The sequence below is a fragment of the Musa acuminata genome, chromosome BXJ1-6 (genome assembly GCF_036884655.1).
Source record: "Musa acuminata AAA Group cultivar baxijiao chromosome BXJ1-6, Cavendish_Baxijiao_AAA, whole genome shotgun sequence".
In the NCBI taxonomy this organism is placed as follows: Eukaryota; Viridiplantae; Streptophyta; class Magnoliopsida; order Zingiberales; family Musaceae; genus Musa; species Musa acuminata.
The window spans coordinates 21419968-21444336 of NC_088332.1; the positions used below are offsets into that span (position 1 = coordinate 21419968).

At 34.2% G+C, this 24369-nt stretch overlaps 1 protein-coding gene across 1 annotated transcript; it reads left to right on the top strand.

Annotated features, from left to right (window-relative positions):
• Positions 1–14836: 14836 nt before the first annotated feature.
• LOC135676626 (zinc finger AN1 and C2H2 domain-containing stress-associated protein 16-like) lies at positions 14837–22370 on the top strand. The gene is made up of 2 exons (XM_065188006.1): positions 14837–15262; positions 21399–22370. Exons 1-2 carry the CDS (start codon positions 15164–15166, stop codon positions 22119–22121), a joined length of 822 nt encoding a protein of 273 aa, XP_065044078.1. The 5' UTR covers positions 14837–15163; the 3' UTR covers positions 22122–22370.
• Positions 22371–24369: the final 1999 nt, after the last annotated feature.

A 24369-nucleotide genomic window follows, 5' to 3' on the forward strand; every position in this document is an offset into this window, starting at 1 on the left:
AGGCCCTTAAAGCAACATAGGATGACTCAAGTGCATCCGAAGAAGAGGAGCCCAATACCAAGCAAGTTGCTCACTATGCACTAATGACCCTTGGAGAGGAGGTATCAAGTTCAATTGATACAAATTTATCATTTGATGAATTATTAGATGCTTTTCATAATTTATTTGATGAATACAAAATAATTAGTAAAAAATACAAATTATTGAAAAAGGAGCATCATTCTCTTGTTAGTAATTTCGATAAATTAAAAATTGAGCATAATGATAGTTTAGCTCCATGTACGAAATGTCATGATTTAGAAATACTCCAAAAGGAGAACTTATTGAATCTCGGATTTTGATGATGAAACCAATCAATATGTGTTTATGTTTTAATCTGCGTTTTTGAGTAACGCAGGATGCTTCAATCAGGATGAGACAATTATAGCAGGAAAATCATGTTGTGCCAGAGCAACATGTTAGAAGATTAGATGTCGGGCTGGTGGATCGGTCGACGTATCGATAGAAGGCTTCGAGCCGTAGATTCGGGCATCAGGCCAAGAAGAGTGGATATTGCGCCAAGGATATCGGAGTTGCGGAGTCAACTGGCCGATTAGGTAATAGGCCACACGAGAGGACGATGCGCCGAAGAATCGGACGATGCGCCGAAGGATCGGACGAAGCGTCGAGGGACCAATGACATGCCGGACAACTTGATTGCTTAAGAGTAATTGTCTAGATTGAAGTTTTGCTTTACTTGTGCATGATTAACTATGATAGCTTAAAGACATAAAGCAAGTCTACCGGAGTCAAGTTCGATGGGTGTTTGAGAGTCCGTCGAGAGTCTGAAGATTCGTCGGAAGTGCAACCGGAACCAACCGAGAAGGAATCGGGGACTTGTCGAAGTTTTCGGAAGTCTACTAGAGAGAGTGTCGGAGGTTCGCGGAGATCACCGAGAAGGTTCGGCTACTTGCTAAAGACTCGTTAAACTCGCCACAAGACCGGGAGCCTACTAGGAGTCCGCCGGAAGAAATCCAAGGGTGTATCGGAAGTTCGCCGGAAAGCTCGCCAGAAGGAAACTCGACATTGCCGATTAAAAACTTACTTAGGACTATATCTTAATTTCATAGTTTACATATAATTAGGGTTAGAATTAAGAGTTAATCCTATAATCTTGTTAGGGGCCAATTGGGCCCGAATTTGGATTGGTTTAGGCCAAGTTTGGAGCCCAACCAATGATCTGAAAAGTCCAAGCGGTGGCACCACCCAGCACCCGAGAGGTCCGACGGTGGCACCGCCGGACTGGGTGGTAGCACGACTGGTACACTGTTAGTGTCAGACATTGACAGGCGGTGACACCGCCAACACCGAGAAACCCAAAGGCAATTCAAATTTGGAGCCCAAATTTGAATCCTCTTAGGGCCTATAAATACCCCTCAATTCTTAGCAGAGAATACAACCTTTTGAGAAGTTAGAGATTGAGAAAAAGCCTTAGCAAAATCTTTAGTAAGTCTTGTTTTCAATAGCTTAAGTGTTCATCACCTCCCTCTTTCTTTTTGAAAAATCTATAAGAGTGTGAACCATTTGTAAAAAGTTATAAGAGGGATATTTGTCCTTCCCCTTCAAAGTGATTTACTAGTGGAAGTTGGGAGCCTCATTGAAGAAGGCTTCGCAAGTGGATGTAGGTCATTTTGACCGAACCACTTTAAATTGGTGTGTTCCTTGAATGTGTGAGTATTTACTTTTATGAAACCGTTATTTACATAGCAGCAAGCTTTCAGTTTTTATCTTCTCACTTTACTCGAGCTACTTTCTCCAAATCATTCATTGTCGAATTGAAATCTCTACACATTTACGAAATTTTTTTCAAACTTACAAGTTTTAATCCGCTGCACTAATTCCCCCCCCCCCCCTTTTAGTGCCGCTCCGATCCTAACAATTAGTATCAGAGTCACGGTTTTCTACTTTGGTTTAACACCCAAATAGAAATGGCTCTTTTCGGCCTTTAAGAGGGTTACTCTCTTATTCGTCCTCCATTTTTCAATGGGATGAACTATACTTATTGGAAAACTCGAATGAGAGTTTTCTTACTTTCTTTGGATTTGAATTTATGGCACATAGTCGAAAATGGATTTGAAATATCTTATCTTTCAATGAACCATTGGAATGATTTGGAGAAGAAGATGTTTTCTCTAAATGCAAAGGCTATGAATGCCTTATATTGTGCACTTGACAAAAATGAATTTAATCGCATTTCAAATTGTGATTCGGCTTTTAATACTTGGAGAACTCTTGAGGTCACTCATGAAGGCACTAGCTGAGTGAAAGAGTCTAAAATCAACATTCTTGTGCATTCTTATTAACTTTTCCAGATGAAACTAAGTGAGTCCATCGGAGACTTGTACACCCGTTTCACAGATATCATCAATGGACTCAAAGCTCTTAGTAAAGATTTTTCTAACTTTGAACTAGTAACTAAAATTTTAAGATCCCTTTCAAAGAGTTGGGATCCAAAAGTTACGGTCATTCAAGAGGCCAAGGAACTTAAAACATTTCCACTCAAAGAACTAATTGGGGTTTTAATAACCTATGAAATAAACAATGTGACAAAAAGGGAACTCGAGAACAACCTTCCAAAGGACAGGAAGGATTTGGGACATAGAACACATGAAGACCACTCGAGCATAAGCTCAAGTGATGGTGAACTTCAACTACAAATGAAACAAAAATTAAAGAATAAAAAAAACGAAACTACTTGCTTTTAATGCAAGAAGAAGAACAAAAATTAGGATGAATCAAGCTCCTCCGAAGACAAGGAGAAAATCAAGAAAGACGAGGTGGCAAACTACGCCTCAACGATATTCAATGATAAGGTAATCGAAACCCCTTTAATTTATTTTAAAATTACTTGATATTTTTCATGATGCATTTTATTTTGAATAATCACTTTTCTTGAAAATTATATGTTTTATATTAATGGAATAAAATGTTAGATTTAAATCTATTGATTATATGTATGTTTTTTTAAAGAAGAAAAAAATGTGTATCTTGATGATTTTCGATTTTGATTGAAACCATGCTTGATGTCTTAATAAAAATATTAAGAAATTTAACATCATGCTTAATGATGATGCATGACTTTTGTATGGAAAACTAAGCATAAAACGATAGATTAATCTAAAAAGAAAAATGCATGACTACAACCATCATTGATAAATATGCTTTATGTTTAATAGTTTCTTTGGCTTATATGCCTTATCATGATAAATGTTTTGAAAAGTTTGTATCATACTTGATGATTATTATACATGATGATTTATTGGTCTTGAAGTTATTCGATTTTGATTAAATGAAATCATGTTTGACTTGAAGTAATGAGTTGAAATTATTTTTTTGAATTATGTGTCAAACTTTTTTTTTATCTTGATAATTTGTTATCTTTCCGTTTTAAACGATGATGCATGGATTTGAAAGAAAAGGACATGCATGTATGGAATCAATCAATAAGTTGAAACAAATGGAGGAAAGAATTTTTATTAAAAATTTTCTTTTTCTCTATCTTATTGATTTCTACCTAAGAGACCAATAAAATTATTTATACCATTTTGAATCTCTTGAAAGAAATGTTGAGATTTTTGATGATTTGGACGATTTGAATTTGAATGAGTTTTATCCAAAATCATGATCTTGATTCCGTGATATTTACAAATTAAGATTTATTATGAATCAAGATTTTTTCATTAATCGATCTCCTAAGATTTTCTTTTGATTATTTATGAGTAGGTTTTTCAAAAAGAAATCATGCCTTTTGGTATTCACATGTTCTAATCTTTCATGATATGATTTTTATGCAATTCCTTGTATTCATGAAATGTTTATCTCGCCACCCAATTATTTTCTTCTTGATATTCCTTATGTGGTGATATAAAATTATGCATGAAATACTCTTGATATTATTTTGATGCATACAATTGAAAAGTTATGATCATGCATGGTAGGATGTAATTTGACAAATTAATACCACCATGATTTGAAATATTTATGATTTGAAATGATGCATACAATACTTATGCTTTTTATTATGATAATGTATGTGATGTATTGCATATGATGTGTATCATGAATGCTTTAAATGATAAATGTTTTGATATCATGATTGATGATTTTGTTCTATGCATGAGATTTTCGAAATTTTGCATGATGAATCTTGTGATTTACGGATTATCGATTTTTACTATAATAAAAGTGCCTTATTGATCCTTGTCATAATAAATCTTGCACTTTCGACTTTAAGCATGATACATATTTTTATTTGACATAAATAAAAAGGGCATGCTTGAATGAAATAAATCACATGAATTGAAACAACTAAAAGAGAAGAACATTTTTCTTGAAAATTATTTTTCTCTATCTTATTGATTTTGATGAATTCATTTGTATTATTTTTATGAATCTCATGGATTATAAAAATGATTTGAATTTAATGGATTTTATTGAAATCATGATCTTGATTTCTCGCAATCATAATTTGAATTTTCTATTGAATGAATCAAGATTGTTTTATATTTAAAAGGAGATTTGTCGAAATGTTTCATGGTCTTTTAGTATTCATGATCTTGATAATTATGTTTTAAAACTTTATGTAAATCAAGATTCTTCATCATGATTATCTCGTTTTATAAAAGAGGAGATCTTCTATGTGAACCATAAGATTTTATATGTATGAATTGAGATTTTGTTCTCCTACAATTCTTTTTGCTATTAACTAATAAGAAACTTGTTCTTGTAAACCATGATATGCTACTTGACATCTTGATAATTTATAACTTGAGTTTTCTCTTTGAATCAAGATTGTTTCCTATCCTACTTTCTATTTACAAAAGAAGAAATTTGTCAAAAATGATATGTCTTTTGACATTCATTTTTCATCTTTGTTATTTACCCTTGTCATGATTTGAAGATTATAGTAAAGGGAAATGAATTACATGATTGTATTGTTATTCCCTTCTATTTGATAATGACATAGGGGGAGCAAATTTTGCTAGCTTGCATACTTCAAGAAGAAGCAAAAGTGCTATCTTGCAAATCTCAGAAGAAGCAATATGTGCCAAGTTACATATTTCGAAAAGAGGCAAAATAGTCCATCTTGCACATCTTTTTGCTAACTTTTTATGTGTAAAAGTTGATATCTTGCATACTATAAATTTACATACCAAAAGTGCAATCTTGCCTATCTCAAGATACAAAACATGCTAACTTGTACTTTGCAATGAAAGTAAAATTGCTAGCTCAAACATTGCAAAGGAAGCAAAAATTTGCTAGCCTACCCAAGAACCAAAAATTTACAAAAATTTGCAAAGGAAGCAAGAAATGACAAGAACCAAGTTGAATGAACATAGCCTACCCAAATATTTTTAGACCGAAGCCATAAACACGATATACTATGTTATGAATAGAGTTCTAGTAAGACCCTTACTCACCAAAACTCTTTATGAGTTGTGGAACAACAAAAAACCCAATGTTTCATATTTTAAAGTTTTTGGGTATAAGTGTTTTATCTTGAATGAAAAAGATGCCTTAGGAAAATTTGATACTAAATCCGATAAAGGAATTTTTCTTGGCTATTCTTCGATTTCTAAAGCATTTCGTATCTTTAATAAAAGAACCTTGATTATAGAAGAATTCATTCATATTATTTTTAATGAGGTTTCTAAAATTAAGAAAAATGATTTTGATGATGATGTTAATTTTGATACTTTGAATTTAAATGAAACCCTTTCTCCAACTAGCAACTTGGATGTATCCACTTCCGAAAAATCCTTACCCAAGGATTGAAAATATGTAGATGCTCATCCTAAGGAGCCAATCATAGGAGACACATCTAAAAGGGTTCAAACACATTCTTCTCTTAAAATTTTTTATGCCAACGTCGCTTTTCTCTCCCAAATTGAACCTAAATGTATTGATGAAGCCATAAAAGATGATTCATAGATTATCGCAATGTAAGATGAGTTAAATCAATTTAAGAGAAATGAGGTGTGGAAGCTTGTTCCTAGGCCAAATGACCATTTAGTTATTAGTACTAAATGAGTCTTTAGAAACAAGCAAGATAAATATGATATCGTGGTTAGAAACAATGCTAGATTAGTGGCCAAATGTTTCAACAAAGAAGAAGGTATCGATTACTTACGAAAAAACCTTCACTCCTGTGGCTCAATTAGAAGCCAAAATGATGCTCCTTGCCTATGCTAGTAGTAATAATTTTAAGTTGTTTCAAATATATGTCAAAAGTACTTTTCATAATGGTTTTATTTCTGAAGAAGTTTATGTTGAACAACCTTCTGGATTTGAGAATAATAGTTTCCCTAATCATGTGTTTAAACTAACCAAAGCTTTCTATGGTTTAAAACAAGCCCTAAGGGCTTGGTGTGAGAGACTTAGTTCATTTCTTATTGAAATTAATTTCTCTAAAGGCAAGGTCGATACTATATTGTTTATCAAAAATTTTAAAAATAATTTTCTTATTATTCAAATTTATGTTGATGATATTATTTTCGGTTCAACGAATGAATCTCTTTGTGAATCATATGCTAAAAGTATGAGTCTTGAATTAGAAATAAGTTTGATGGGTGAATTAACTTTTTTTTGGGCTTACAAATCAAACAACTAAGTAATGGTATATTTCTTAGTCAAACAAAGTACGCTTTAGATTTACTAAAAAGGTTCGATATGGATAGCTCAAAAACTATCAACACTCCCATGAGCACCTCCACTAAGTTAGAAATTGATGAAAGTGGAGAAAACTTTGATCAAAAAACTTATAGGGGTATGATAGGAAGTCTACTATACCTCACCATAACAAGACCGGATATCATATTTAGTGTAGGTCTTTATGCTAGATTTCAATCTAATCCTAAGATATCTCATCTCAAAGTAGTTAAAAGAATACTTAGATATCTTAAAGGTACCACTAATCTAGGATTATGGTATCTAAAATCTAAGAACTTTGAACTAATTACATATGCTGATGCAGATTTTATTGAATGTAGATTAAATAGAAAAAATACATCCGAAACATATCAGTTTTTAGGACATGCACTTGTTTCTTGATCATCCAAGAAACAAAACTCGGTTGCACTATCTACAACGAAGCTAAGTACATTGCAGCTAGTACATGCTATGCACAAATTATATGGATGAAAAACACTTTAGAGGATTATAAGATTCATCTTAAAAATATTTTCATAAAATGTGATAACACAAGTGCAATATGTTTAACAAAGAATCTCATTCAACACTCTAGGACAAAACATATTGACATTAGGCATCACTTTATACGAGATCATGTCACTAATCATGATGTAATCCTAGAGTTTATTAATACAAAACATCAATTGGTCGATATGTTTATAAAACCTTTAAGTGGAGAACAATTTGATTTTATCAGAAGAGAATTAGGAATGTTGATTTGTCCGAATGCATGAATCTGTTAAATTTCATTTTCAGACTTTCTTGATTCCTTAATCACTCATTTAAATTCTATGCTTGTAATTTTATGATGAGAATTTTACTTGATTGTGTGCTTCAATAATATGTTCATATTGGAAAGTTTGTAAAAAAGTTTCTATGATCATGCAATATCATGTTTATCTTCATGATTGTGATTGAAAAGCTATGACAAAAATGTCCGAATGCATGATTTTGTTATATTTCTCTTCTGGACTTAATATATTTCTTAAATGGAGCTTTTACGAGCCTATGCCATATCAAAGCTATTTCATATCCATGCTCCATCACTTAATGATTTTTAATATATGGAATTAATTGACAAATGCATCTCTCATGGATTTATCTTTTGTAAATTTTTAAATTGAGAAATAGATTTAATATAATGATTCTTTCATATAAATTCCTTCTTGATGAAGGAAGAATTTTTTTTTTTGAGATAAACACTTGCAAGGATTTAATTTCACATGTATATCTTGATCCTTGTGAAAAATGAAGCATGATTTAATGAAACTCTCTTATCATTTTTAACTTCATTTAAAGTTGGTTCTTAATGGTTTTTACCTTCCTTCTTTCCTTCTTCACATAAAGTTTTGATGATAAATAAAAGGGAAGAAGTAATGAAAGCAATCTTCTTAATGTTGAGAACTTTTGAATGATACAATGTGATGAATGCTTGAAATATGATTGGTATGATTTTGTGACATGAATTTTTACCACACTTGCATTTATTGTTGAATCACTCTCCTTTTTGTTGATGACAGAGGGGGAGAAATATGTGGTAAATTAATGATAAATTGATGTATGCAATTTTACACTTGAAATGTTTGCATTATGATAAGATATCAAGAGCTTAATTTGAAATATTATAAATTGATATTTTATCATAGAATGAATTGCTATGATTGTTATCCTTCATATTTTAAAATATAAGACTTGAAAATGGATGTCATGTCTTGACATCATTTTCAGAAAGTTACATAATGATAAGAATCATGATGGGTGTATTGATAAGTTTAAATGAACTTAACTTATCAATATGTCTCTTGAATTCAAAAGCTTTGAATTCAAGAATGACTTTTCTCAAGTATAGCATATAAATATGGGGAGTTAGTTAACTCCGTCATCAATTGATTGTCATCATAAAAAAAGAGGAGATTGTTGAATCTCGAATTTTGATGATGAAGTCAATTGTCATTTGTTGATCTAATCTATATGTTGAGAAAAGTGTGCAGGATTAATTACAATGGTAGTAAGACATGCAGTAGGTGTTATGCTGGAGTCAAGACCAAGATCATATTGGGAGTTCGAGAGTTCGTTGGAAATCCGAACGTTCATCGGAAGTTCTGGGGGAACCAACCGAGAAGTCTAGGAGCTTGCCATAGAAGCTCGTCGGAACTCGCCAAGAAGATCGTCGCAAAGTCCAGGAACTTGTCGGGAGTCCGTCGGAGCATCGCCGAGAGTTCGTCGGATGTTCGCCGGAAGCTCGACGGAGGAAGCGATTGATGCACCGGAACATGAATTACAGTAATGATTTTTAATTATCATAGTTAGATTGTAGATTAAGTTAGGATTGGGAAGTGATGCCACTAACTTAATCAGAGACCAACTGGACCCTTAATAGACCCAAATTGGGTCGAATAGAATAGCCCATTCGGTCTCTGAAATCCTGGCCGGTAGTAGCACCGCTTAGGAGGCTCGGTCTCCTAGGATTTCTAGGTGATGGTACCACCCTTGTCAAGCGGTGGTACCACCGGCAGTTATTGCTGCCAGTAGTGGTACCGCCCTTGTCAAGCAATGGTACCGCTTGAGCTCGGTCTTCGAGCACTGTCAAGCAGTAGTATCGCCCAGTTTGAGCGATAATACCGCCCAGTGCCCGATGACAGGCGGTAGTACCGCCCAGTAATGACGGTGGTACCGCCAGGACCTCGAAAATCCGAGAATGGACACTTTTAGACTCTATTTTTGAACTCATTGGAGTCTATAAATACCCTACCCTTTCCTGCATGAAAGGGCAATGAAATTCTTGAAATACTCTTGAGTCTTGAGGCCTTAAAGTGTTGTAAAAGTTAGAGTTCTTCTCATTCTTTCTAAGTGTTGAGATCATCCAAGAGAGGAGTGGAAACTTGTAAGGGTTGTCTCCTAAGCCCAACAAAAGGAGAAAAGCTGTAAAAAGGTAGTTGGCCTTCGCCTATTGAAGGAAGGCCTCTAGTGGACACCGGTGACCTTATCGAAGGAGGAAGCCAATAGTGGATGTAGGTCATATTGACCGAACCACTCTAAAATCTCGGTTTGTATTTACTTTGAGCATATTTCCTTTATAGCAAACTGCCTCTCCTCCTTACCGTGCTTTAAATACGTCTACATTCGCTTTGACATAAAGCATATTCCGAGATCGGCTTTCTACGAAGACTTTACGAAATCTATATTTTTTCATTTGTATGATTTACAATGCTACAAATCACCTTAGTCCTCTCTTGTATTTTCACTTAAGACTTCAAGCTCAAATTCCTTCCGAAATGAATTGAGTTGAAATCATTCTCGTTGAATCGGCTTTAATCGAAACAAGGTTTTTGAAATAGTGAAAGTTTTCCGCTGCACTAATTCACCTGCCCCTCTTAGTGTGCTCTTGATCCTAACATTCCTTTAGCTTGAGGATTTTGGATTAATTCAATACTTTTGAGATTATCATTTTCTAGGACAAGTCTTCTATCCAATCCTATAGTAATTTTTACTTCTGATTTCTTTTAGTTTATAAGTAATTTATAGAGTTTTACCCTTTCTATTTTGCATTAATCTCAATTGAACTATAAATTTACGAATATAAAATTTATGAGTATTCTAACCTATATACATTGTTTTAATTATAATATTTTATGTAAAATACTAATTTAGACAAAACCTATTTCTTTAAAAACTAGACTCTCAGGACTTTCTTTCAATATCTTATTTAAATGACAAATACATATCTGAACATTTATTTTAATTAATCTTTTAATTATATTAAACAAAGATAAAATGACCTGCCTATTTGCATTGTTTCAGTTACAAGGCTCTATACAAAATTTTGATTTAAGGAAAATATATTTCATTAGATACTAAACTCTCATATCTTTTTATCAATATCTTATTTGAATAAATTAGAGTATAAATACTTATCTAAATATTAATTTTAATTGATATCTTAAATTTTACTTAACAGAGATAAGTTGATTTTGATCTATCCATATTCAATTATTTATAACATTCTATAAATAATTTTAATTTATACAAAACTTTCTTTATCTAAATGTAGACTCGTATATCTTTCTAACAATATCTTACTTGAATAAATTAGAGTATAATTTCTTATCCAAATATTTAGTGCAGTATACCTTATAGATTTTGCCAAAAAAATTCTTGCTTCTACCATTTTGAATTAATTTCAACTAAAATTACTCTCTCAAATGAGTCTTATGTTATTCTTTTAAACTCTTATATCTCTTATAATTGGAGCTAACTAAATAAGTTGTACACAAGTTCATATTAGCTTCATATTGCTTCATATGTGTATATGTATGATTTTATTATTTTTTATGTATTTCCAATACAATCATACTTTTTTTTATCATAATATCTTTTTATACTTTAATATTTATGGGATAATGTAAACCTTTGTTAGAAAGAAAAAAGAAGTTATATGGAGAACTTGTGATGCTCTTGTCGACCCCAATGACTTCGTCGAAATATGGGTGGATGAAACTCCCAAATGAAGGAGATTAATGTTAATGACTATTCAAAAATGAGTGGATAATGTTATGTTATAATCTCACTTTATTCTCTATGCATCTTTGATATGTTTTCCAAAGAACATGTTTCTGTTGCTATATACTCTATTGATATGAATGAAATATTAAATATGACACTTAAGCTCATATTTTATATTATTTTTGATATGCTCTTATGATACTCTTTGCTCTATTGTTATTAATGAATCCAATGAATTGATAAATTTGACTCTACCCTTGAGCTCATTTTCTTATATTTTGATATCGATTTACTTATATATTGCTCCTTGTTCCTTTATTAAATATACATCTAATAAAATGATATATATGACTCTTAAATCCATACATTACACCTTGACTCTTAAGCCATATGATTTGTCATCTCTGTGTCATAGATATAATAGTCATTAAGCTTTGTAGCTCACTTTATTGTATACAAAATTTTCAGATTAGGCTCACCCTCATGTTAGGTTTGGGCTAAGGCAATGAAATGTTAGAAGTTTGTGGTAAGTTTTTGGTGGTTTAATATGATGTGATTGTGAAAGAATACTTTTATTGTATTGTTGTCTAAAAATATAAGTTGATGTGTGTTATTGTAAAGGTTAAAAAAACCTTTTATATTTTGGAAGTGAAAATGTTAAATATAAAGTTTTTATATTGATGTAAACTTTTGATAAATGTTTGGTTTATGATTGCAGTGTTTCATTGATCTTGTGAATTTATAAGTAGTTGTTAATAATTTGTTAGTTAGCTTTAGGATTTATAGAGTTATCAAGTTATGTGTTGAATGATTATAAATTATATAGGTTTTATCATATGTGTATGAGAATTGGGTGCTTTTGTTAGGATCGGAGCATCACTAAGAGGGGAGGAGGGGTGAATTAGTGCAGTGGATTAAAACTCGTAAGTTTAAAAATGATTTCGTAAATGTGTAGAGATTTCGATTCGACAAAGAATGACTTGGTAAAAGTAGCTCGAGTAAAGTAAGGAGATGAAAACCAAAAGCTTGCTGCTATGTAAATAAATGTTTCAGAAAGGTAAACACTCACACATTTAAGGAACACACCAATTTAAAGTGGTTCGATCAAATGACCTACATCCGCTTGCGAAGCCTTCTTTGATGAGGCTCCCAACTTTCACTAGCAAATCACTTTAAAGGGGAAGGACAAATACCCCTCTTACAACCTTTTACAAGTGGTTCACACTCTTATAGATTTTTCAAAGAGAAAGAGGGAGGTGAACACTTAAGCTATTAAAAACAAGACTTGCTAAGGCTTTTTCTCAATATCTAATTTCTCAAAGGTTGTTGTCTCTACTGAGAATTGAGGGGTATTTATAAGTCCCAAGAGGATTCAAATTTGGGCTCCAAATTTGAATTGCTTTTGGGTTTCCTAGTGCTGGTGGTGCCATCGCCTGTTAGTGGTGGTGCCACCGCCTGTCAGTGTCTGACACTGACAGTGTACTGGCAGTGCCACCGCCGGACCTCTCAGGTGCTGGGCGATGCCATCGCCTAATCCAGTAGTTTGCTGGTGGTACCACTACTAGAACTCTCAGGTTCTGGGCGGTGCCACCACCTAGTCTAGCGGTGCCACTGCCTAGACTATTTCAGCTCATTGGTTGGGCTCCAAACTTAGCCCAAACCAGTCCGAACTTGGGCCCAATTAGCCCCTAACCGGGTTATAGGTTTAACCCTTAATCCTAACCCTAATTACATATAAACTACAAAATTAAGACATAGTCCTAAGCAGGTTTTTAACCGGCAACGTCGAGTTTCCTTTCGGCGAGCTTTCCGGTGAACTTTCGGCAGACTTCCGATACACCCTCGGATTTTTTCCGGCGGACTCCTAGCAAGCTCCCGGTCTTGTGGCGAGTTTAGTGAGTCTTTGGCAAGTAGCCGAACATTCTCGGTGATCTCCGCGAACCTCCAACAATCTCTCTGGCGGACTTCTGAAAACTTCGGCAAGTCCCCGATTCCTTCTCGGTTGGTTCCGGCTGCACTTCCGACGAATCTTCGAACTCTCAGCAGACTCTCGAACACCCATCGAACTTGACTCTGGTAGACTTGCTTTATATCTTCAAGCTATCGTAGTTAATCTTGCATAAGTAAAGCAAAACTTCGATCTAGATAATTACTCCTAAGCAATCAAGTTGTCCGACATGTCATTGGTCCCTCGACGCTTCGTTCGATTCTTCGACGCATCGTCCTCTCTTTATGGCCTATTGCCCAATCGGCCAGTTGACTCTGCAACTCCGATATCCTTGGCGCAATACCCGCTCTTCTTGGCCCGATACCCGAATTCATGGCCCAAAGCCTTCTATCAATACGTCGACCGATCCACCGATCTAACGTCTAATCTTTTGACATGTTCCTCTGACACAACATGATTTTCCTGCTATAATTGTCTCATCCTGATCGAAGCATCCCGCATCACTCAAAAACGTAGATTAAAACATAAACACATATTGATTGGTTTCATTATCAAAATCTGAGATTCAATAACTTTTAGTATCCTAAAATTTTGTCTTAGAATCATGGGTTTGAATTGTGAATGATTGAATTTTTCTTTAATTTAAGATAGGTTATTTTAGAAGTATGACAAAGGTGGTATAGAATCATGACTAAAAAAGATCATTTGGATATTTGATATAATGGTTGTACAATATATATTTTAAGGTCCAGTGGATTATTTAGTGATTGATAGAATCTTTTTTTAGAGATGAAGAATTCTTAGAAAGGCATGGAAATTTGAATATTTTTAGAGAAAATTTTAATGGAAAGCACTACTGATGATGAATCTAAAATGTTTAAAAGGTTTAAATTCACTCCCCTTTCTTAGTGTTGCTTTTGATCGTAACATCGTACACTTATCAAATTTATCCTTCTAATATATTTAATATTTATTCAAAAGTAAATATATATTTTTAAATAAATAAATAAATTTAATAATCTTATATAAATTTCGTATGACCCAAATATATAATAAATAAAAATTATAATAATATTAATTGATGTAAAATAATTTTAAAAATAAATAAATAAAATTTTATCTTATAAAAAATATAAATCATATTGATTTCTCACTAAATTATTTTGATATTTTTATAATCTTAGGTAAAATCATAGGATACTAAGATATTTAAAAAATTATATTAGCATCCTACAAATACTAAAATGCTAATGCTATTATGAGGTGACATCAACATTTGTGTATTTTCAATATAGCATCTAAGTCAGATGTAATTTAAAAAAATTATCAAACAATAATTTATATTTATGGTATCCATTAGGTTTTCACTGCACATTTCAAATATATTTATAAATACACCTAGAATGTTATAAATATAATCAATTTTATAGATGGCAATACTGGAATTCCTTGGTCTTCGAACGTATTAGGGAGCTTATTACGTGAGTCTCTATTTACCATTTTTCTCACATTTCTAGAAGCCAAAATTAAGTTTCTCATAGTTTAGCTAATTTTAATTTTTTTGGAAAAAAAGAAAAATGATCCTTTTACTTTTCAAAACAACGCGAGGAGAAATTAGAAATTAAGTTGTTTTGGATAAAAAAGAATCCTCGGCCATCCCCTCCTCCCATTCGTAAATTCGGAGAACAAGTCACCCGCAGGTCAACCGTGCACGCACGCCGTCCGGCACCAATCCGGAGTGCACGGCAAGCCAATTTATCCCTTTACGCGGTCGAACAGGAACGTAAAACCGGCCGTGTCGATCTGAGAGAGAGAGAGAGAGAGAGAGAGAGAGAGAGAGAGAGAAAGAGTGAGAGAGGGTGGAACCGAATTAATTCCAGTTTCTTTCCCATTGATCCCTCAATTAATCCCCGTGCTCGTCACTCTCCTCGTCGTCACCTGTTGGGTTTGATTTGATATCTGTGGTCCCTCGCAGATCTCTTGATGGGAACCCCGGAATTCCCTGACCTCGGTAAGCACTGCAGCGTCGATGATTGCCGGCAGATCGATTTCTTGCCCTTCACCTGCGACCGCTGCAATCAGGTACTCAAGCTTCACGGGTTCTTTTCTTTAGATGTTTTCTCTCCCGCCCTTGGTTATTGCAACAGACTTTCCGAAAGGGAACGAGAACACCCTGTTTGATTTCAAAATTGGGCTTCTTGCTGTTAAATTTTGGGCCAGGTTTTAATTCAAACGCTAAAGTGCTGAATTTTAGCAGTTTAGGATAATAGGCCATGTTGTGCTAACGAAGTATAGTATTTCATATTTGCGCAACGATGAAAGAAAAAGAGGGATCTTCATTTGTGAATGTTTTGCTCAAATGCTGGCTCTGAGAAGTATTGGGTCTCGCTACTCTTTCTTTCATTTTTCCTTTTGCTTGGTCACCCTAAAGATGGATGTAGTGTAGGTAACTCATAAACTATACCCAAATTTTCATTCAAGCTCATCTGTTAGTCGAGCAATTTACATTAATTGTCCTGCCCCATGCATGATTCGAACGACATTATGCATTAAGGTTTGCGCAACAGATTTCAGGCCGTCTCTGCTCCATAGGTGTAGATTCAACTTTAGGACATTATTTGAGCTATTCTGTAGCACTTTTAGACATTTTCTGAGCTCCATGCATATTTGCCATCCCACAGTACAGCGACACATCTACTTTCTATAGTAAAATCTACTAGCTACATTAGATATGCATGTATCACAGACAAGAAAGACATGAGCTACTTAAGGACTGAAATATACAAGGTACTTTTAAGTGTCATTATAAACCCTGTGTTAAAGACTTTTGGCTATTGCTAGTTAAGATATGATCAATGCATATCAAGAATGGATGACAAAAATGGACTGATCGATCCAACCCGCTTATTCAAGTTACGGAAAACATAGCAGGTTCAATCTTATTTTTTGTCATGGATAATCTAATTAGTGAATCAGACTAGCTGAGGATCTAGTTCCTGATTTTCTCAGTTGAACCAGTAGTTAGTCCTCTTAAAATCTGATAACTTTCATCAGCAGGTTCTCAATATTTAAAAAAGATAAATATCTTGTAATAATGATTTTTGGATTGTTCGCACTTGATGAGATCCGATAATGTTATAGATTCTCCATCTTTGGCTAAGATTGCATATTGAATTAATATTAGGATTTTCTCTAATCATTGGACTTAGATGGACTGGTTGGAAAGGTGATTTTATGTGGGAACTGGCCTGAGTTTGATTGTTTTTGCTTATGGTTCCTAACATACCAAGTGAATGTAAGAAATAAAATAAAAAGGCAGAAGCAATTTGCCGGAACAACAAAATGATTCAGCATTTTGTTGTCCATATAACTTTAGATCCGGGATCAATATCTCGGATCCATGGTAGTGGGGTGGTTGGAAAGGTGCTTCTATTGTGGTTTGCTTTGTAGCTAGGAGGCCTTATTATGGTTAGTGATCTTTTTAGGCTAGAAATTGAGCTTGATGCAACTCGATGACTTGAGAAGAGATCTTACCGGCTCTTATAAGGTCTTGACTTTCCAACACTTGACCAGTATGAGACTTTGTGGCATCATCAAGAACCCCCAATTGGAGAGCGGCGAGTTTTTGGTATCCTGCATCTCCACCATAAATGAAGTTATAATTGTCATCACTCGTTCACATGGGATTTGTGGTTTATTATCCATTTTTGGCTATGATCCACACAATTTTATCCTATGGGGCTGAACCAAAAGGCACTTTAAGGAGAGGACCTTGCTGACTCTTTCAACATTCCCCAGACCCCACGCTGGCGCGAGCCTTGTGCACCAGGTTCCCCCTTTTTAGCTTGTTGACTCTTTTGATACCAACTCCTGACTAGGTCTATGTGTCGTCAGCACATGAAGATGAGCTTAAGACTCAAGTTTAGTTATATCTGTGTAAGTGATGAGATGCTAGGAATAAAGACATAGGGGTCAGATAATGAATAAGAGACTACTTCAGATGGATTGTAAAGTTTGAGTGAAATTTTATAGTGATAGGTCTAGTGTAGTGTTTTGTAAAGTAAGACAAAAGAAAGAACAAGAAAGAAGAGACTCAGGATAGAGGAGAAAAGAATTACTTTTTCAGTATCAGCCTCTATTATTCTTCAAGCCCAAATAGAAAAGCAAAATAATAGATAAAATTGATGTCCATATGTGATGTTTCTACTGAAGTTTATCACCAACTTTCTATTCTGAAGCTCTGGTGATCAGCCATTTAACTCAGATCAGTCAACTGGTTTATGCAATATGTTTCCATTAAAAATAAATGTAAGATGTCAAACCATGTAAATAAGTTAATTATCGATTGTGTTCATACCAACTGTTCCGAAGTTTAGAGAGGTCAAACTTTTTGTTTGATTGCACATGACAAGACCAATCAGCGAATTTCTACTGAATGTTTTTATATCTAGTCAATATTAGTAATTACATCTCAACCAATGTTTTAAAATACTATTTCGACCTATACATATCAACTTGTAATTATCAGTTTGACCAAGGATCGGTTCCAGCCATATGGCTTAGTACCAATTATTTTTTTTGTTATTTTTCATTCATATTGAATGGTATATATCACTATACTGCCTGCTATATTATTACAGTACTGATATTGTAATGTGTTGTAACCAGATTTTTCATTTTATATTTGGGTTAAGGTTCATTTTAGCCCCTGTAGTTTTGGCCATGAACCACTTAAATCCTTATGGTTTACTCGTGTCTAAAATAATCCATATATTTTAAAAAACGTAGCATATAAGCCTCTCTCATCAAGTCTGAGTTAACAGATGTAAAGTCTGCTTACATGGTATGCTGACTCATAATAAATTATTAATATAATGATATGTGTAATTTAAGTTAAAAAAAAATGATCCATTTTAGCCCCTATGGTTTTGGTCATGGACCACTTAACCCTTATGGTTTTGTTTGTGTCTAAAATAACCCTTACATTTTTAAAAATGTAGCATATAAGCCTCTCCCGTTAAGTCTGATTTGATAAACGTTAGAGTTTGCTTACGTGGTATGCTGACTCATAATAAATTATTAATATAATGATACTTGTAATTTAAGTTTTAAAAAAATATCTATCTTGTTGAGGAAGAGGAAGCGACGGAGGCCGTAGTGGCGGACGAAGGCGGAGAGACCAGAGGCGGAGGTGAGAGAGAGCTAGACCACCAAATCGTAGCCGTGATGGGTGGGAGCTCAGGAGAGGACAAAGTGGGAGGCGGTGGGACGAAGACACCCAAGAGGAGGAATAGGGACTAGGAGATCATTACATGCCTAGCGTCGGATTGGTCGACGCACATCCACTTGAGGCAGGACTGAAAGCTCCTGAGCTTGTCATCAGCGTAGGAGAGGCTGCATGCGTATGATGCCTTGCTAAGCAATAGTAGCTCGGTGCTACAGTTTGTGGTCGCTTTCACGACGACGCCTCCTCCCACCTTTGATGGTCTTAATTTTTTTAATTTAAATTATACATGTTATTATATTAATTGTTTATTGTGAGTTAGCATGTAACATAAGCAGACTCTAATGTCTACTAACTCAAACTTGACAAGAGGGGCTTATATTCTATGTTTTTTAAAATATAGGGGTTATTTTAGACACAAGCAAAACCATAATGGCTTATGTGGTCCATGATCAAAACCACAGGAACTAAAATGGATCATTTTTTTAAACCTAAATTACACGTCATTATATTAATAGTTTATTATGAGCCAACATGCTACATAAGCAGATTCTAACATCTCTTAACTCAGACTTGACATGAGGGGTTTATATGCTACGTTTTTAAAAATATAGGGGTTATTTTAGACACGAATAAACCATAAGAGCTTAAGTGATCTATGACCAAAACTACAAGGGCTAAAATGGACCTTAACCATTTATATTTCCATGATATTGAGTGATACATGTCACTATATTGCCTGCTATATTATTACTATACTAATATTGCAACTTGTTGTGGCTAGTATTGGACCGAAAGTTTAAACCTTTTGATACTTGAGTTTTTTTTTAAAATTTTGATACTTGAGTTGGCTCAACTTAAGTAGCATTAAAGATGATGACACACAATCTTTCATTTGTTGCTCACAAGCTAGTGCTAGCTTTGATTTATTCATAAATTGTTAATGAATAATGGTAATATATTGAATCAATTTTGTTCTTTTAGCCAATTAATTCCTATGTCATCACTTTTTTAGATGACTGTCTATTTTTATTTTGCTAACTTAGCTAAGTTCTTGTGGACTGTTTTGTATGGTATTGACCCTTTACTTTATTACAGTGTGTAAGCTCAAGTGTACGCCTTGGTGAATTCTGTAAAGAACCAGTTCTGTGAGTTCCCTTGATTGATATGTAGTTGAGAGGAAAAATTGATGATATTTAAAACTAATGAAGGCTTTCATCATTTGCTTTTATGCCTCACGTACTTCATTTTATGTTGATCATAATTTTCAAAATCAATCGTTCCAATCTGGATTGCAATTTAGCCACTCCTAGATTGAGATTCCACAATTTCACGGATGGAACATTGTTCAGTTGCAAAAATGGTTGAGGTCGACCAAGAATAGTTAGAATCGGTCTAAACTCATCAAGAATGGATGATCACAGAAAGAATAAGTCGATTTTGCAGCACACAATTGGAGCTTGGACCGTTTGGTGCACATTTTGCCAAAGAATAAAAGAGAAAAGAAGAGAAGGAAAGAAAGAAAGAAAGAAACAAACAAACAAAGCCATATATATGAAGCATTGTGCTACAGCAACATCATCTAGTGCCATTGTTGTCTTCATTGTCATCACCGTTTGTCACTAATCCTTGAACTCTTAGCCCTTTCAAAATTAATATTCTCTACAATCCATCAATTGATGGCCAGTCTTCTTGAAATTTTCCATATTTTCTATCACCACGTGTAGCATGCTCTGGTGCAATCTCCATCAATAGGTTTATCAAACCCTCTATATAGTGTCCATAATGGATTTTATTGGAAGCATTAACGGAAAAACTATCCTTCTATTGCATGTTGTTCACCCTTGCGTCTGAACCAATTGTCATCTGTTATTTTAACACCGTAGTGGTCCTCCTGCACCTTGAATAATTTAATCCAATCTCTGAGCTCCTGGATCAGCTCATCCAGATAGGTGTTATGTATCTCTCTTGGGATGGGATGTTGTATGTCAAGATTAGCCTTCTCAACGAAGGACACCATGCTTTGGTTGCAAGAGCCCTGGGCTATATCCGTTGAGATTTGAGAAAAGTAAACCACCTTCTAGTTGCTTCTTTGATGTTCTTTTTTCTCTCCAGCATGTATGCATGCATTCAGTGATGGGCAAGGTTCAAATTGGACTGGATCTTGGACTTCAATCTTATTCTTTAGCAAATAGGCCTCATTTTTTATGGGTGATTGGTTTTGGAAAAGAATTGGAATAGATTTTTGAGAGATTTAGTATGAAATGAGAGTGAGCGAGTGTGTGCGAGAGGAAGAGTGAAGGGAGAGGAAAGAGGGCTTTAAGCTTGCCAAATTTTTGTTTGATTCTTATGTGCTCAACATTGTAAAGGAGAAGTGAACTTAACAAACCATCACAAATGGGGACTTCCTATTCCAGATGACCACCGTAACCACAGATGGGAAAGTCTATTTAGCATGGTGGCTCAAACAAGGTCATTTTGTGACCGATCTAGCATGTCTCATCAGAATAAAATTGTCTTGGACTAGGCTTATAGCCTTTGGTACCCTTTGAAATCTCTTCCATTTTGGTAATATAAATCATTTAATGTACCGGTGAATCTTTGAAGTACACAAAAGATTTGTTGGATAGAAGTCATGCAAGTAAATACTCCTTCCAGTTAAAAACTACTTGCATCCTAGTTAAGTGATAATAATTATATCAACCATCTTTAACATTTTACCATAGAAATCATATCTTCTGCTAGAGAGTCCATGGGAAGTTCAGAGTTCAACTATGTTCATCATATATGTTTACAAGTACATTTTGTGTAGAGACCAGGTTGATTCAAATTAGCATATCTCACAGAATTAATTCCTAAAGTTTTTGCCTATTTACTGCTTATATGTTTAACAGGTTTTTCATCTCTGTGATCGTTTGAAATTTGTGCTTCCTATTTTGCTTTTCTTTTACAATTTTTATCAGAGTTCCTAGGATGATGTTGAAATATTTCCAGGTGTTTTGTCTGCAACATAGGAGTTATATCAGTCATCAATGCCTTAATGCCAGTCAAAAAGATGTGACAGTTTTAATATGCCCACTATGTGCTATGGGAGTTCGTCTAGTCTGGGATGAAGACCCAAACATAACTTGGGAGTTGCACGTTAATACTGACTGCGACCCTTCAAACTACCAAAGAGCAACCAAGAAAAGACGCTGTCCTGTCCCTGGATGCAAAGAAATACTGAATTTGTCTAACTCAATTAGATGCAGCGACTGTACTCAAGAACACTGCTTGAAGCACAGATTTGGACCTGATCACAAATGTCCTGGGCCAAAGAAACTGAATTCTAGCTTCCCATTCATTGGTCTTTTGAATAGGAGCCAAAAAGGGAAGTCATTGCAAAGTAGCAGTTCAAGTAGTTCCTCATGGTGGGGTGCAAGCTTAATGAATGCAGTATCCAATGTTCGTGCCTCAGCTGAATCAGGCATGTTGAAGTTTAGTGATGCAGCTACACAAGCTTTACAGAAGGCAAAAAATGGAATTGCAGAAAGCAGTAATAGTGGCGAATTAATGGAACACAGTGAGCATGCTGAGAGATCTCATCAGCGAAGTTCTCAACCAGCTGGCAATAGAGTGACAATTGATGTTTGCCCAAAATGTAGCAAAGGATTTAGAGATCCAGTGGCACTGGTGGAGCATGTTGAAAAAGACCATGGAGGTACTTCACTTACATAGTACCAATCTATTTAACATACTCCCACCTCCTTTAGTTAAATATGCTTGCTTCTAACACCTGATTGCCGTGTTACTCAATGTGGTACATGTGTTCTAGTGCCTGATCATTCTCTTTTTTGAATGCTTTTGAACAAGGTTTGAAATCTTGATTGCACCTGTGTGGACCAATATTTACAGGTCAAACCAAGTACCAGTATCAAAAAATATTGCTTGATATTGGTACAAATATAATTCTTTTTCATTTCTTTATTCAATGATATTGTATGTTACAGGTTGGTGTACTATTCAATATTAAGGTCTGGTAGGTTGAGATGAAATAATCTGTGTGGGTATCAAAGTCCAGTATTGTTTCATTATTATTCTTTATCAGCATATTCTACTTTCCAATGAATATTTTTGTAGCTTCCTACTAAAAGATATCAGAGTTAAGAAAACAGAATTTGTGTTCTAAATGTCAAAGGTATGAATTGTGGAACATATATAACTACTCTGGTTCCCTCTGTTAGAGAAGTTCTTTGTTTATTTTGATATCATTGCTTATCTTTGTAGTTTATATCCAGCTAATCTGATACTATTATTTGTTGTTACATTGCAAACTACTCTCTTATTTCTTATATTCATTGAGGAACTTGAGAGATTAGGTGCCGTTGACTTGGTATGTCTAGAGAGAAAGTTGGATGCATATAATTGGAAATTGTTTGATAATTTTTCCTTGGATGACATATTACCCTTCAGTTTCTCAGGTATACCCAACTAAATTTCCTTTATGAGCTACAAGGAAACTTGTCTGGCATTCTCAAATTCAGAGTTGTTTGCTTGGTTAAAAAAAAACAAATATGTTTGTCTATTTTAATGTTCCATTTCTATATGCATTGTCTAATTGGTGTTGTGCATGAACCATCAGAAACCCACACAACACGATGTCCCTATGCCAACGTGAATGATGGTTTTATATGTAAGTTGTTCATTTTAGAGACTCGAAATTGTGTTGGGAAGGATTCTCCCATTATACATTTAGTGATATTTAATGATGCCAAATCTCGTATCAAACTAAACATGCCACTCAGGCATTCGCTGGTTGTTTTATTACTTAAGAATAGCTATGTACAACATCACTTAGAAATGATAGTTTGGTTATGTTTAGTTTGTTCCTGATGTGCATATGTATATACATTTTATTATGTTTACATGGAAAATTATGAATTATTGACCTGAAAAATAATTTCGCCTACCCGTGGTTTGGAATGCATCACGTAATCAACCCAGAATGATTTCTGTTCTCAATATTAGTCGATTAACAATCTGTAAGTCGAATTGGTTCCTGCTCTGGACGATCGATCCATTTACATCCATATTTCATGATTAGATCTTTCCATGTTATAGCTACAATTTGGTGATATATACATGCATATGAATCTGAAAGATCAACTGAGTTATTTATATTAGGAGGAAAGAGTGGGTCTGAAAGCACTAACCAAGTATATCATGGCTAAATAAATAAAACAAAATTAATGATTTACACATGCGTGCATGTGAAAAATTATTTCTCGCATGCAACAAGATCAAGTAACCATGATGCATATCTTCCACTTACCAGTTTATGTTTCTATCAAATAAGCACTTAAAAGTCTGCTAGTAGCCAAAACATATTTGATGTTTTGTACAGTTCAAGAAACGGAAACATGCTGCAACCATTTGTAATCAGTACTTCTGTAGAGAAATGCTAAAGCAATATGTACAAAACAAAATTTATCCATGTATGTAGTATTTGTTCAAGTATTTATTCCATCTTTTGTTTTAAATGGGTTAATCTTTGTATTTTTCATCTTGGAAGCGCACATTTATGGTGAGATTTCATGGTTGCAAAATCTAAAAGACATGACCTTTATATATATATATATATATATATATATATATATATATATATATATATATATATATATATTACATATGATCCATACTTAATAAACAAATTATTGCTTGCATGTTTTTCTAAAAAATTAGTTTTCTTTCATTACATTAAACGACAAGATGCTCTCACGTAGACTCCCACATGACCTATCAACTGTGTAATATTGCACTTAATTATTAAAAATAAAATATTGCTAGGAGTTTATGTTGTTTCTTAATTATTTTTTAAGTAATAAAAAAGTAAAATAGAAAACATTATGATCAAAATTTTGATGATGCACACTAATACTCATGTAGTTTTGTGCCATGTTGGCATCTATGGTGGCAACTATGCTAA